Below are 14,670 nucleotides of genomic sequence, written 5' to 3'. Positions count from 1 at the left end.
ACACAGTCACAGATACCACTCATATTATCATAGCTCTGTCTCTAACAGCTAGGAATTCAATATTGACAAATGAAGGTACAAAGAAGTTACATACCCGACATTCTTGTTTTCACAAACCCATGCTGCCCTCTTCTGGATACTTTTGGAGATTATGTGACAATACAAATTTAACAAGATACAATAAATGAAAAGTAATTATTTTTTAATGACTCTATTAAAAACTCAGCCTATATGCTCACACAGAGAAACATATGTATTGTTGGCACTAAATTTATTTTGAAATATTTTCCAAAAATTCTGTTCTGAATAAAGTTCTAGCAGCAGCAAAAAGCTCTGATAATCTAATCATCCATACCAATGAGGGAAATAAATATTAAATACATATTTACCAAAGGTAAATAAAACACGACCCTTAAAGAAGTCACAGTTTTTGTTCCCTTCCATACTCATTCCCCTCACTCCCAAAAGCAAAGCAGAATCTGAATTTGGTACTTCTCTCTCCAGCTCAATTTTAATTATTTTACTACCTATACATGTACCCATAAATACATAGTATGGATTTGTGTTTTTAAGATGTACATAAACGGTATCAAATTGTATTAAACACACAAATGTTCCATGTCTCAGGCTGTACTTCTAACGCAGCAACTGCCAATCAACTCAGGAAATGTGGACAGCTTCATGCAAAGATATCAGTACAATTCTAAAGGTAAGAAATACTCTACTGGGTCACTAGTGTTATTTTTAAATTTTTGAACTTTCATTCTTATCAATAATATCTATCTGGTTTATTAAGGGAAATGTTTTTTAAAGCACTTGATATTTTCTAATTATTTTCTGAAGATATTTTTCAAAGTCTTGTTTCTTTCTCTGAAAGTAAAATATGTGGAAATAAGAGAAAACATTCCTGGGTCTTGGAGAGTGGACTCCTTTATGCCAGAAGGAGGAGAAGGTAAAATAAGCTGGCAGGGAGGTGAAGAGAAGAGGTCAGATCATTCTCATCAGTAACTACATAATCCTAACGCTACAGATTTAGAGGAAGTTTTCTGCTGCAGCCCTCCAAAAGACTTAAATAGAAGCCTTCCCTCTCGATAGCTCTCTTCCTCAGACTCCCAGGCATTTCGCGCACTCTTTTGGCCTCCCCTAGCTTAGAGTTCAGATTTTGGAAATTCATCCAAGCCTACCTGACAGCTATTCAAATCTAGAAAGCATTCTATCCCTAATCACTCTGCGCTGTTTATATTTCTCAGTTATTAGAATAAGATTAAACTAGAATGCTATAGTTTTGAAGTATTAAAACATTAGTATAGAAAACTTCTGAAGGACTAAGATATTGCACTGAGAGTTAAGGGAGCCACATAGCTGAAGAACAGGAGGGAAAAGGAAACTTGCTTTTCATTAATAACCTTTAATACCTTTTGCATTCTATATACCTATTTATAAATTTTTTTTTTTTTAAGGATTAGCACCTGGGCTAACAACTGTTGCCAATCTTTTTTTTTTTCCCTCTGCTTTATTTCCCAAACCCCCCTGGTGCATAGTTGTATATCTTAGTTGCAGGTCCTTCTAGTTGTGGGATGTGGGACATCGCCTCAACGTGGCCTGACGAGCGGTGCCATGGCCGCGCCCAGGATCCGAACCCTGGGCTGCCGCAGCGGAGGGCGCGAACTTAAACACTCGGCCACGGAGCCAGCCCCTATAAAATATTTTAAGACACTATACTAAATAATATTATAAGTGCAGATAAAAACTTAATAAGTCACTTAAAATTTTAGAAAGTCTGTTTTTAAAGACTTTTCTAAAAAGTCTTCTATATGAGATTTGAAATGGCAATTTAATAATAACATAAAGGTTCCAGCTTAAAATTGAATCCCATTAAAACTGCCTAAGAACTATCACAACTGAATAGCAATATATGAGGTCAAAACTAATTTAAAAAAAGCAAAAAACACAACTTGGAATGACAAATAAAAATGCTATAGGACTTTATATTATATAATTCAAATACTGTTTAAGCAAATAGCTTTATTCAGTTTCCTTTCATATGTATATGCATCTTTCATATGTATATGCAGTACACGTATATGTATCTTTCATATGTATATACAGTACATGTATCTGTACCTTTTATATATATAGTACATGTGTGTGTATGCTTTATATGTATATACAGTACACATATATGTATGTTTCATATGTATAGGTAGTACACAGATATGTATCTTTCATACGTATATGGAGCACATGTATATGTGTCCTTCATATGTATATATAGTAAATGTATATGTATCTTTCATATGTATATATATAGTACATTTTATCAAGAAACCAAACCACCAAAAAGAAAAAAACCTCAAACTGAATTTTTTTCCTCTACATTCCATAATCTTAAGAAAAAACAGAAATAGCCAATAACCTAATACTAGAGATCTCAAAACTACAAGTTCCAGCACTCCTCACGAAGTCAATATACATACAAATCTCAGGATTTTTTGAGAAGTTTACCAAGCTCCTTGTTCCTCTGAGTATCTATGACATGTCTCTGCCCTTATCCTGGTACCGAAGCATTCTGTTAATATCTCTCCTTTATCATTTACACTCGGCCTTGTAGGAGACTCATTTAAATACTTGCCTGCTCTTCCTCCTAAAATGTAAGCTTATACTTCTTGGAACACTGAAATACATTACTTAGCAGATAGTAACTCTGGCCTCAAAAAACCTTCTGAACTGTTCTCAATAACCCTTTGGCATGACACAGTCCTAAATTACTTCAACATTTCATATCTCAAAGGATATCTTCAGGAAAATTTTTAACTTTCTTACTACATTTTAATTCTTTAAAATCATCTGCATCATATAAAAGGTAAATCTCAGTTAACCAGACTATTCAGTGAATCAAACTCAACTTCAAAGCACTTTGTCTAAATGGATTTTTACTATTTTGGGAAAAAAATTAAAATTCCTCTAAAAAATGAAAAAAACAAACACCTTTAACATAAAATAAAAATACAATCTATTCAATTTAGGTACTCTATATTTAGCAATATTTACCATCTATGAACATGTCAAATTTTTTAAATAATTAAAACTCCCATTAATAAAAGAATAGAGAAATAGTTTATTAAAAATAAAATATATAGAGCCAGTGAGTCTGGCACTAAGTTAATGTTAATCTATAGCAAGAATTTGGAAAGATTTCAGGTAGAAAGATGTGTTAAAAAGAAACAACGGCCCAAAATGGAGTCACTTGTGCTACGCAAACCAAGACTTAATACCTGACCTAAGTGCAGTTACAACCTTCCCCAGGAATACAGTATTAACTGGTCAGTGGGCAAGACTCTGGTCAGCATCAATGAGGTAATCCCTTCCATCCTCCAAAGGAAGAGGAGGTAACCTGCCACATGGACTCCTTCTGCCCCCATTGGTAGGTTACCCAAGCATAAAATAATCTTTTTTGTTAAAAATCTTTCCCTTTCTGTAGCCCTTTTGAGCTCCTACCTACTTCCTACATGGGATGAATCATTCAGTAAAGCCAAGAAGATATTTAAAATTTACTCAGTCGAATTTTTTTAATTTAACAGATGCTAAAATAGCACAAAAATGAAGGAGTGGGGAAAGAAAGAATGACAAAGAAACACCCAGATGGTAGAAAACTAAGTACATCTTATTTGTCTACTGAGACATGCATACAAAGTCGTGAAAGAGTGTACAGTCGGTCCTCAGAGCTCATCTCCAGCTGCGGCATCTTTTCCACCCAGCAGACAGGAGTTCATTGTTTCTTCACTGTCTACTCAAGCTAGGAGACAAACTGATTTTGCTTAGTACTTTTTTTTAACAACCTCCTATATTTCAGTAAACATGAAATGACTACAAAATAAGAAAGGAAAAAATCATCAACCTTATACATTCTTTATTATAATTTAAGTAATTGTTAAAATACAACTAACATTACTCTGTTTTAGTATATCTTTTCCTGAAAAAAAATGCAGTAAGTCAAAACTTAACTTCTGAATCTACCTAAGATAAAAACCAAAACTCTAGCCAAAAAAGCAGACGAAATTCTTTCAGTATGTATCTTTAATCATTAGGTTTAGTAAGTATTTATAATCTTCCAACCACCAGATCACAACTTTAAAATAAAAATATTTTATGCTAAAAGAAAATGAATGACACTGGATCAATTTATAAGAGGGACAATTCAAGCACTAGAACAAGCATATGGTGCCATTAACTTTAATCTCAGCAAAACAGTCATCTGCCAAACATTCAGCAAACATCAAATTCTTAGCCTTTTATTAATCAGTTTGGCTCTTGGATCTTCAAACACATTAGCTGATGTACCTAAAAATGAACAGGTTATTAACAAGGCAGTCATTATTTACTTATTAAATTATCACAAACCTAAACGTGAATTTCTTTGTCTTAATCAGTACTTTTGAATGTCAATTGAAAACAAGAAAAATCTCCATTGTTGAGCCTCTAATAAGTAAATTATAAGTCATACATTATTTTCCAAGTTCTGGACTTCCTTGTCTGTGTCTCTCTTCTTTACATTCCCCAGGCAACTAGCACCTTTTGGCCTGCCCCTAGTCTAGTAAGGAGCCCATTCTCTATCTAGTTGCATATATGTCTATGAGGCAGTTTTTTAATCAATACAAATTATTTTTAAACGCAATTAGTCAAAAACTTTTTATTAAATATTCACTTGAAATTCTTTAAAAAGAAACCAGAAAATGCTCTCATACAAACATATAAGCTACAAAACGTATATATTAACATCGTTCAAAAAGAAAACATGGCCTTAATGTAAACCACTCCAAACTTTCCTTTTACTCATATTTGTAACTTAAAAAATATATTACTCTAATATTTTAAAAGTTTTATTCTTATAAAACCAAAAATCAGCCAAATCAGAAATGGTTGTTCTAAACTAGTAAAAAATAATCAATTTCAGAATAAAAAAATTAGATATTTCACCAAATTTTTGAAAATTCTCATGTTTCACTATGGGGCATAACTACCGTAAAATGAAGTTCAGGACAGGGGTTGTAACAGTGTTATAACTTATGAGTGCAATTACGATGATACCTATTTCACTAAAATAAACATAAAATTGTTATTTAAATAAACACGTAGCAATTTTTCGCAGAGATGAAGATAAGAAACTAATAACCAAATAGGAAAGAAAGGAAAAGGCAGGAATAAAAAAAGAAGTAAGAGAATGATTAAGAACCTGAATTTTCAAATCTGGCAAAAAAAACAAAAAGAGAGACAGTGGTACTAGGACTTCCTACACCACCACCAATATCAAATCAAACAAAATCTAGCACTGGCAGAACACGGAAATAAAACACATTATCAGGAAGATTAAGTAAGGAAGCAGAAAGGCCAAGGAAAATTACTTGGGTTTTGAAATGAGACACCTTGTGAACATGGTATCAGATATACGAGTAAAGTGTTTTCCATTTCAGTAAGGCCATAACTGGTGACAATGAATGGGTCATGAGAAGCATGAATGTGCATGCAAGAAGATAGTGTGTTTGTGTACACACATCCGTGCGTGAATGTTGGGGAATGGTTGATTATGCACACAAAGGCGGCTAATCACATGAACAAGTTCACGATTAACAAACAGTGAAAGAAATTATGAGCCCATTATTTACTAGTCCTAAGCCCTCCTAAAATCTCATATTTCTAAAATTATTAAGCGTTTTACTTGACATCATGGCCTGCCTTTCACACGTCACTAAGAAATGAACCTGCATCCACAAAGGTATGTACAAAATTTTCCAAAGTCATTATCAGTGACTGTTATACTTTCCCTTGTCACAATAATTGTTTATTTAAAGACACTCTATTTACATGTATTCTACCTTTACCAAAGTAAATGTTCACTATCTTTTTGCTCAGATGGAGCTGAAAATAATGAGATTGTAGAATGTCTCTGGAGATGTTTCAACTATTTTAAAACAAAATTGAAACTTCCATAAACACATTCTAAACTGCTACTATGTTTCAGGGACAAGCCATGCTATTTAGGAGATAATAAAAGGAAAAAACACTATGTGCATCTTTTATTTCTTTGTGCCAAACAGGAAATAATAACTTTACCTAAATATTATATGTCACCATTATTTAGTTATTTTGTTTGTTTGTTTTGGTTTTTTGAGGAAGATTAGCCCTGAGCTAACATCCACCACCAATCCTCTTCTTTTTGCTGAGGAAGATTGGCCCTGAGCTAACATTTGTGCCTATCTTCCTCTATTTTATATGTGGGAATGCCTGAAGAAGTGCGTAGGTCTGCTCCTGGGATCCAAACTGGCACACAATGGGCTGCCGAAGCAGAGCACTCGAACTTAACCGCTAAGCCACTGGGCTGATCCTATTTAGTGTTAAAATTGAAAAGGTTTAGTTTATTGTCTTGTCACAGTTCTTTTGTCACAGTTTAATTCTCTTGTGAGAGTTTCTTTAAATTACTCTAGATTCCATTTATATTAAGCCTGAGAGCAACATAATTCAGCTCTACTATAGCGAAATAATACTTTATGATCAACTTACACTACAGTTTTCAGGTGGAACTAGAAGTTGAGTAATCTCGCCACCATGTACACAGAAGATATGTTTCATTTCTCCGGAAAATATGTCCCAAATTATGACTGAAAAATCCACACCTCCAGATATCAGATATCTTTGATCATAACGAGCTGAGACCTGATGAGGATATAGCAAACATGTGACCTTGTTCCGATGACCACGAAGTGTTCTGTGAGGTGGCCAACCTGTGAATGAGGTTTTGGATTTAAAATGGGAATATTAAAGTCTTATAAAGTTCAACAAATAAAAGTAAACATGAATTATCAGAATAGCTATAAATTTTATTATAGAAAAGACTTCTAATTTTATCCTATAGAACTGCTCTGTCCAATACAGTAGCTACCAGCCACGTGAGACTTTTGAGCACTTGACATGTGCTTTAGCACATTTCAAAGACTTAGAAAAGACTTAGCACAAAAAAGTCATACAAAACATCTCATTAGGAATTTTTATACTGATTACAAGTTGAAATGAAAACAGTTTTGCTATATCAAGTTAAATAAAATATATTATTAAAATTAATTTCACCTGCTTCATTCTTATTTTTTTAATATGGCTATTAGAAAGTCACATATATTGTTACATATATATATTTCCACTGGACAGCACTGTTCTAAAAGATTACCAATATTACTGATAATAAGGTAATTATTTAGTAAACTATAGAGATAACTAATAAATGGAACTATGAACATATATCAAAGATAAAACTGGACATTTCTGTATTTATAGTCATTACATGGTATTTATTCCAATAATAGCCACTAAGTATTTTATTGTCTGCACATTCAATTCTATCAACTACATAGCATACTAACAACTATATTGACTCATCATTTGCTAAAAACACTGAATGCGGTCATTGTCAATATCACGGTTACAGATCTCTCGGAACACTTTAGACATTGGTAGATCTCAAGTATACCTCTTCGGAGCATGTGTTCCCCTTGTAGCAGCTGTACTATGGCTGTCTGTGTAGCAGGTACAATAATGATGCTTCCATCTTCACGGCCACAAACAAGCCGTCCATGTGCTGGTATGTACACACTTGCAGTTACTTTAAGAGGTTCTTTACTATTGGGAATCACACTCAGTTGATCTATAATTCCAGCAGGACAGGGATTCAGTTTATCAAATGCCTCTTGCAAACTAATAGAAGTAGTCATTTCCAGCCCTGTGGAGGTTTTGTTTTGTATGAAAGAAAAACATTTGTGCATGTCAGAAAAAAAATTAAACATATTAAAATAAATGTGTCTATAGTTGATTCAGTAATATACCAAAGAATGATAATTGTCATCAACTATAATTCTAAGATGAAAATGACATGTACATTATAAACTTGTTATTCAGTGGTTGGTATTTAGGTTGTTAAATTAAAAGAATTAAGAAATTGCTGCACATAATTTACTATTACCTTCTTCACCTTCCTGCTTATTAGGTGTGTCCGATATGTTCCAAATATTCAATCTCCCAGATGAATCACCCTGAATTAACAGTTTATGGAAGTATTCCCTCCCTCCATAGAAGAACCGAGTGACAGGAGGACAAATTAGCAACTGCCAAAAAAAAGAAATTGTTCAAATTTCTTTAGCTATCTTTTTAATCAAAATAGTTCACACATTAACATTTTTTCAGACAAGGATGTTAGTTAAGTACTTTGCCTGAGTACCAGAATTAAAAAAAATGTTTATAGCATGAGTATTCAACAGTATTTTAATATAATTTTGTAGCATTAATGTACATATCAACTAATACTCAAATCCAGTGTAACACAAACATTCAAAGAAATGAAAGCTACATTTACAGTCTTTCTCTAGAATTAGCATTTATATTCTTTTTCTCTGCTTTATAAAAACCGATTACTCACATAACAATGCAACTTATTTGTCTGTTATTAAAGAATAATACAAAGATATACCACTCTTTACCAAAAAGAAAGGTCTCCACTTATAAGGTCAAAAGGGAAGAATTCACTAATCGTAGCCTTTTGCCATTCCTGATTAAGCACTAAGAATAGCAGCAAAATTACACCAGCTTGGACAACTAGAGGACTCCATTTTTTAATTAGTATATTTTTCAACTAACAGCATGACATTTTCCTTGGTCACATTTACATAATTAATATGAACCTCACCTGATATGTTAGCTATAAACTACAGGAACAAAAAACCATTCTTACGGTCTTGTGAATATTTTCACTTTTAAAACAAATTAGTTTTCTGCTAAGAACTTGTGCTTTCAGTGAGATCACTTATTTGAAAATACTGAATAGTGGTGGACTCCTAAAACTAAAGTTTAGATTATTAATTCACAAATACTTGAAAATTAAACCATAGAATCTTATCCTGAAAAGCAGTAAAAAGTAGGCTTCAGTTTTGACAATCATAGTTAACATAGTTATCATATTTGATATTAGTTGTTTCCTAAAGAGCAGAGAAACTATATATAATAAGCATAATCAATTATTTGATTTAACTTAAAGTCTGAAAATTACTAAAAGTTTTAATTGATAAACAACATGCTTAACAAGGAAAACTTACTACAGTAGCTGGAATAACCAACATTCCATATTTCAATGTGTATCTCACACCACATAATACATATATTTTAATTTAAAATGTATTGGTTGCTGATATTTAAAGAAATAGGATATGTATTTGTTTTGTTTTACATTTTTTTTTACACAAGTCATTATTCCTTAGTTTAACTGGAAGTGATCATCTAGTTTGAACAGCAAGAAGTAGGAGTTTAAGTTAAGAGAATAAAGGACAGATTATAGAGGCTCTCCATTGTACACAGATGTATAAATTCTGTATATTCAAAATATTCATAGAAAAAAACAATTCCTTTCCCCTTATCATCGCTCCACATAAACATGGAACACAATGTTCAGAATAAAAAGCTGTGTAAACCCAGAATATAAGTCAAGGAAACTATTTCCAAAACCAAAGCTTCTTTCCTAAAGCTCAAAGAATACAGAGTTGAAAACCCAGTATTAAGTGCTGTTGCATTTCAACTTTAACCTGATATTAAGCAGGTTTTTAAAAATCCTAATAAACTTTTTATAGCAAAAAAACTTCTTGCCTAATGATTTAAATCACTACAGGATTTGGGGGAGATACTGCAATGCCTTAAGTAATGAATTATTATTAGTCAGCATTAGTACATGATTATCTTTGCTCTTCTAAAATTACATCTGTCTATGTTTACAACTGCATGAGAGTACAAAATAAATTTACACCATCTATATGAATTTTAACAAAAAGTCATTTCCACTATGTAATCACAATAAGATCATTTGTGCTCTGAGAGAAAAGTGTATGCTATAGTATAGGCATACTACATGTTTAAGACATGCAAATTTTAAAGCTGTGTTTATTAGTGACTATGTCAAAATGTTTTACAACACCTAATACAGTGCCTTGAATTGTACTAATCTTTCAAATAGTTATCTACCAAAAGACACTAATAAATATAGTTGCGAAAATTTTCACTGTAACTACCAATTATAAATGATACCTAAAGAATTTTACCTCTTTATCTGTTCGATCCAAAAGACTATGTTGTACAGGAGGAATTAAATTTTCAACTGCTTTCCCCACATCGCTGCGGAATGAATCACTAGCTGGAAGGCAACTGAAAATGAGAAAAATACAACATTCAACTCAATTAAAATACAGTCATGCGCCACACAATGGCATTTTGGTCAATGACAGACTGCATGTATGACAATGGTCCATGAGTATATATATATAGACAATATAACATGAGTATCATACAGCCTAGGTGTGTAGCAGGCTATACCATCTAGGTTTGTGTAAGTACACTCTATGATGTACGCATGACGAAATTACCTAACGACACATTTCTCAGAAAGTACCCCAGTTGTTAAGCAACACCTGACAGTACTGACATTAAATATTATATCACACAATATGATGAGGTTTTTTTGACAATGAACAAAATATGGATTTTTAAATTATAGTTAATTTAATATAGGCACTAAAAAATTAATGGTATTAAAATATCTTACTTCAAATAAAAATCCACTTAATTTTTGTACTTATAAGTTAAACTGTAATTACAAATCTAACTTAATAAGTTCTGAAGCTTTTTACCTAAATTAAATATTTATACTTTATACATTTTCATACTTTCAGGTTATATCCCAAATTCGGAATCCTTTGCTTTTGATTAAAGTCCTACTTTAGTATTGATTGAATACCTGGCAGGTAGTTTATAAATATAACTTTGCCCATTTTCAGTCCAAATGATTACTTTATCTGCGGATACAAAGTCACCTCCAGTCCATGCCTGTCCATTTTCACTCGGACCTGAACACAACAGGGAATAGTCTCCAGCATCAAATACCTACAAGAAATAAGAAATTCACAATATAGTCCATGGTAGTATCCTTTAAGTAAGATACAGCCACATTTCAACCAAAAAAAGCCAAAAACTTCTGGAAATATATTTAATAAACTCAGGACTTTAAAGTTGGCTACCTCAGTTAAAGACATTTTGTCAGTGATCACTGGGGCACAGGCACCTTCCAAGGGAAAACACAACTAGGTCCCCAGCTGCATGCAGCCTCCAGTGGTCAGGCAGTGACCCTGACAGGCGGAGCAGGGGTGCTCCTCTACACAGGGAGAGGAATTCCTAGCCTTTCTTATCTAAAGGGAGAGTGCTGCACCAAAGAATGACAAGTTACAGGGAGCCAACCTCTAGAAGGCATGGTTATGACCCCTGTTTTATTTCTATGCCCAGTAACAATGTTTCTAACAATAAACTCTGACACCAGAATGTCTCTTTGTTAATAGAGGAATTAACTTACTTTACCTTATTTCATCAATGTACTAAAATACTGTAAATAGGAACTTAGACTCAGTTTTATTATTTAATAATTCTCACATATAAAAGTCAAGTCCCTAAAATTTCATCAGCCACACAGGCTGCTGACCTTCTGGGACCTTACACTTCTAAGGCACACCAAAGTTTACAACATACCTTTACAATCATTATCTCGTATGAATCACTGCAGGTGGCTGGCAGGCAAGTATTGCTAACCCATTTTATATATAGAAAACCGACACAAATAAGGGTTACATCATGCTCAAGGTCATATGTCCAGTAAGTGATAAAGCTAGGACTACAAATCCTGATCTTATAATGTCTAGCAGAATTTTTCTATCACTTTCAATATTTGATAAAAGTGCATTCTATATTGCCAGAAAATTTCCCTAGAAGGAATGAGTAATTCAATGGCCAAGAGTTTTTATTCTACTTTTCTTTAAAGAAAAAGCAATGAAGTTGTTTGTACAGAGCATTGAAATTAGAACAAATCCTAGCTTTTTTACTATGACTTGCTACAATATTTATCATATATAACATTAGCACTACAAGAATAGCCAAGACAAGTCCAAGAAAGAATGAAGGGAGACCAGCCCTCCAGCCCCATTATCTATTAATACAAATTATAAAGCTATAGAAAATAAAGCAATACAATATTAATGCATAAATGGACAAATCAACAAGTCCAGAAACAGATTCCCCTAATACAGGAATATGGTATATTATAAAGGCACAATTGAAAAATGAATTATCCAACAAACGGCATCAGGAACTGGAGGGGTCAATCTGGAATAAAAATAAAATTGGATCTACATCTCACAGTTTATACAGAATAAATTCCAGATTAAAGATTCAAAAGTATATAAGGTAAAATTATACAAACATTAGGAAAAAATAAAAGATTTAAAAAAAAATCTCAGCTGTGGTGAGCCTTTTAGAACACGTCACAAATTGTTTTAGAAACCATAAAATAAAAGATGTCCATTTAACCATTTTAAAACTGAAAACTTCTTTCTGACAATAAATATCTGAAAAAGTCATTCTGGTGAGTTGTAGTACTATTTCAGAGTTGCTTTAACATGCATTGCTCTGATTAATGAAGCTGAGCATCTTTCTGCACATTTATTGGCCATCTGGCTTTCCTCTTTTATGAAATGTTTTTGTCCATCTTCCTATGGGTTGTCTGTGTTTTTCTTCTTGATTTCTGGGAGTTGGTTTTTTATAAATACTAGATGAGTGCCTCATCATATGTGTATCACTACCATCTCTCACTCTGTGGGTTGCCTCTCATTCTTGTGTGTGCATTTAAGAAAAGGACCACTGCTAGCTTTTCCTCTCTAATCTTATTCCAAAGCAGTGGCAATGGCAAGGATGCGGTTGAAGATGCTGCTGCCCTAGTCATGCCTTTTCCTACACTGCCCCGCCCCTCTGAAGGAGTAGAAAGTGGCGGTAATGAGAGTGGCTGCCACAGTCAGACTGCCCGAGCTTTACTCCAGCAACTCCACTACCACTTGTATAATCTTAGTCAAGTTATTTATCCCCCCAATGCCTCAGTTGCCTTATCTGCAAAATGGGGAAAGGAACAATTCCCACTGTGGTAGGCAGCCTCTAAGATTGCCCCACTGATCCCTGACTCCTGGTATTCACACCCTATAATGCTCTCCCTTGAGTGTAGGCTGGATTATGTGACTGTTTCTAGAGAACAAAATATGGCAGAGGTGACGAGATCTCAGTTCCAGGATTAGATAGATCTTGGTTACATCTTCTCTTGCTCACTTACTCTGAGAGAAGAGAACTCCCATGCTGTGAGTTGCTCTATGCAGAGGTCGACACGGCAAGGAACTAATGTCTCCAGCCAACAGCCAAGAGGGCCTGTGGCCTGCCAACCAACCACCAAGTAAGCAAGCTTGGAAGAAGATCCAACCCCCATTGAACCTTACGATGAGACTGTAATCCCAGCCAACACGTTGACTGCAGCCTGTGAGAGACCCTGAGCCAGAAGTACCCAGCTAAGCCATGCCCAGATCCCTGACCTACAGATGGGGTGGTGATACACGTGTCAGATGGGTGATGATATGTTTGTTGTTTGCAACTGCTAAGTTTTGGAGTAATCTATTATGCAGGATTAGATAACTAACACAATTCCCCTTACAGAGTTGTGAAGATTAAAAGAAATAATACATGGAAAGCTTTGAAAAACACGCTAGGCATAGAGCAAGTGGTCAAAACATGGCGGCTCTTCTTCTATTACGGAAATATTAAAGTCTGACAACATGGAAGTAACATACTCCTTCCACCACTAGCTCTGAAGGAATGGAGGAAGACCTTCCCAACTCCAGGAACTCAGAACAGAGCGGCAATTGGGAATAATAACAACCTACAAAGATACGTCAACCTGCAGAAAACTCACCACCACTGCTTATGCTGTACTGACAAGATAATGACTGAAATAGTAGCAAAAGGTAGAAATGAAGATCAGTAGAATAACAGTCATTAACTGAATCATTCTATAAACCAAAAGAAAAAAGACAACTACATATAGTCAAATCTCAACACCTCAAAGTATGATATCAGAATCACACATGAATTCCGAATGGTTAAAATATTCTTGTACCAAGCTCTTCCTTACAATTATCTTCGGAAGCCTCATAAACCAACATCTTGAAGGGTAAAAATACAGCTTCTTACTTTTGTAGTTATCTTACCCTCCAATATTTGGAGCACACAACCAAAAGTGACCTTTGTGTGAATGCACAAAAAGAGATGCTTTGGCAATTCTGACAATAAATTGGTTTGGATTCCTCCTCAAATATTGGCTCAGTATCCTGAAAAGAGAAAGAAAAACTTTAGGAATGGCTTGGCTGTCAATTAATATTATCACATAATGATAAAGAAAATAAATGAAACAAAGACATCACTTGATACGTTCATCATGTTAACCCCTCACATGAGAACCAAGGTATAAACTCTGAAAACATCTGGCCACTACATCTTTGCTACTAAGCTCCTTAACGTTAAAATACTGATGAGAATCAGACTGTCACCAATCTGGTAACAACAGATGAGAAAAGTTTGAGTAAATGCGAATTTTCGTAGCTATAATTGCTTTTGGGTTTAAAAAGAAAAAAACTGGCCAATCCCTCTCCTTTCCCCCAGATTCAACGTTTAAAAATTTCCCAGCTGAAGAGATTTGCATCAATATTGTCAGAAAAATTGACCTGCCTT

At 34.0% G+C, this 14,670-nt stretch overlaps 1 protein-coding gene across 27 annotated transcripts in view; it reads right to left on the bottom strand.

Annotated features, from left to right (window-relative positions):
- WDR7 (WD repeat domain 7) overlaps window positions 1-14,670 on the bottom strand; it is a 355,616-nt gene that overhangs the window by 297,200 nt on the left and 43,746 nt on the right. For all 27 annotated transcript variants that reach the window (XM_001488090.5, XM_070275718.1, XM_070275720.1 and 24 more), the window contains 6 exons: window positions 14,151-14,270; window positions 10,820-10,965; window positions 10,128-10,230; window positions 8,009-8,150; window positions 7,520-7,768; window positions 6,559-6,779 (listed from right to left, as the gene is read on the bottom strand). In XM_001488090.5, coding sequence (XP_001488140.1) covers window positions 6,559-6,779; window positions 7,520-7,768; window positions 8,009-8,150; window positions 10,128-10,230; window positions 10,820-10,965; window positions 14,151-14,270 — 981 coding nt within the window. The remainder of the gene's footprint in view (window positions 1-6,558; window positions 6,780-7,519; window positions 7,769-8,008; window positions 8,151-10,127; window positions 10,231-10,819; window positions 10,966-14,150; window positions 14,271-14,670) is intronic.

This window comes from Equus caballus, chromosome 8 (genome assembly GCF_041296265.1).
Source record: "Equus caballus isolate H_3958 breed thoroughbred chromosome 8, TB-T2T, whole genome shotgun sequence".
Lineage (NCBI taxonomy): Eukaryota > Metazoa > Chordata > Mammalia > Perissodactyla > Equidae > Equus > Equus caballus.
This window is presented reverse-complemented; position numbering and strand designations above follow the sequence as displayed.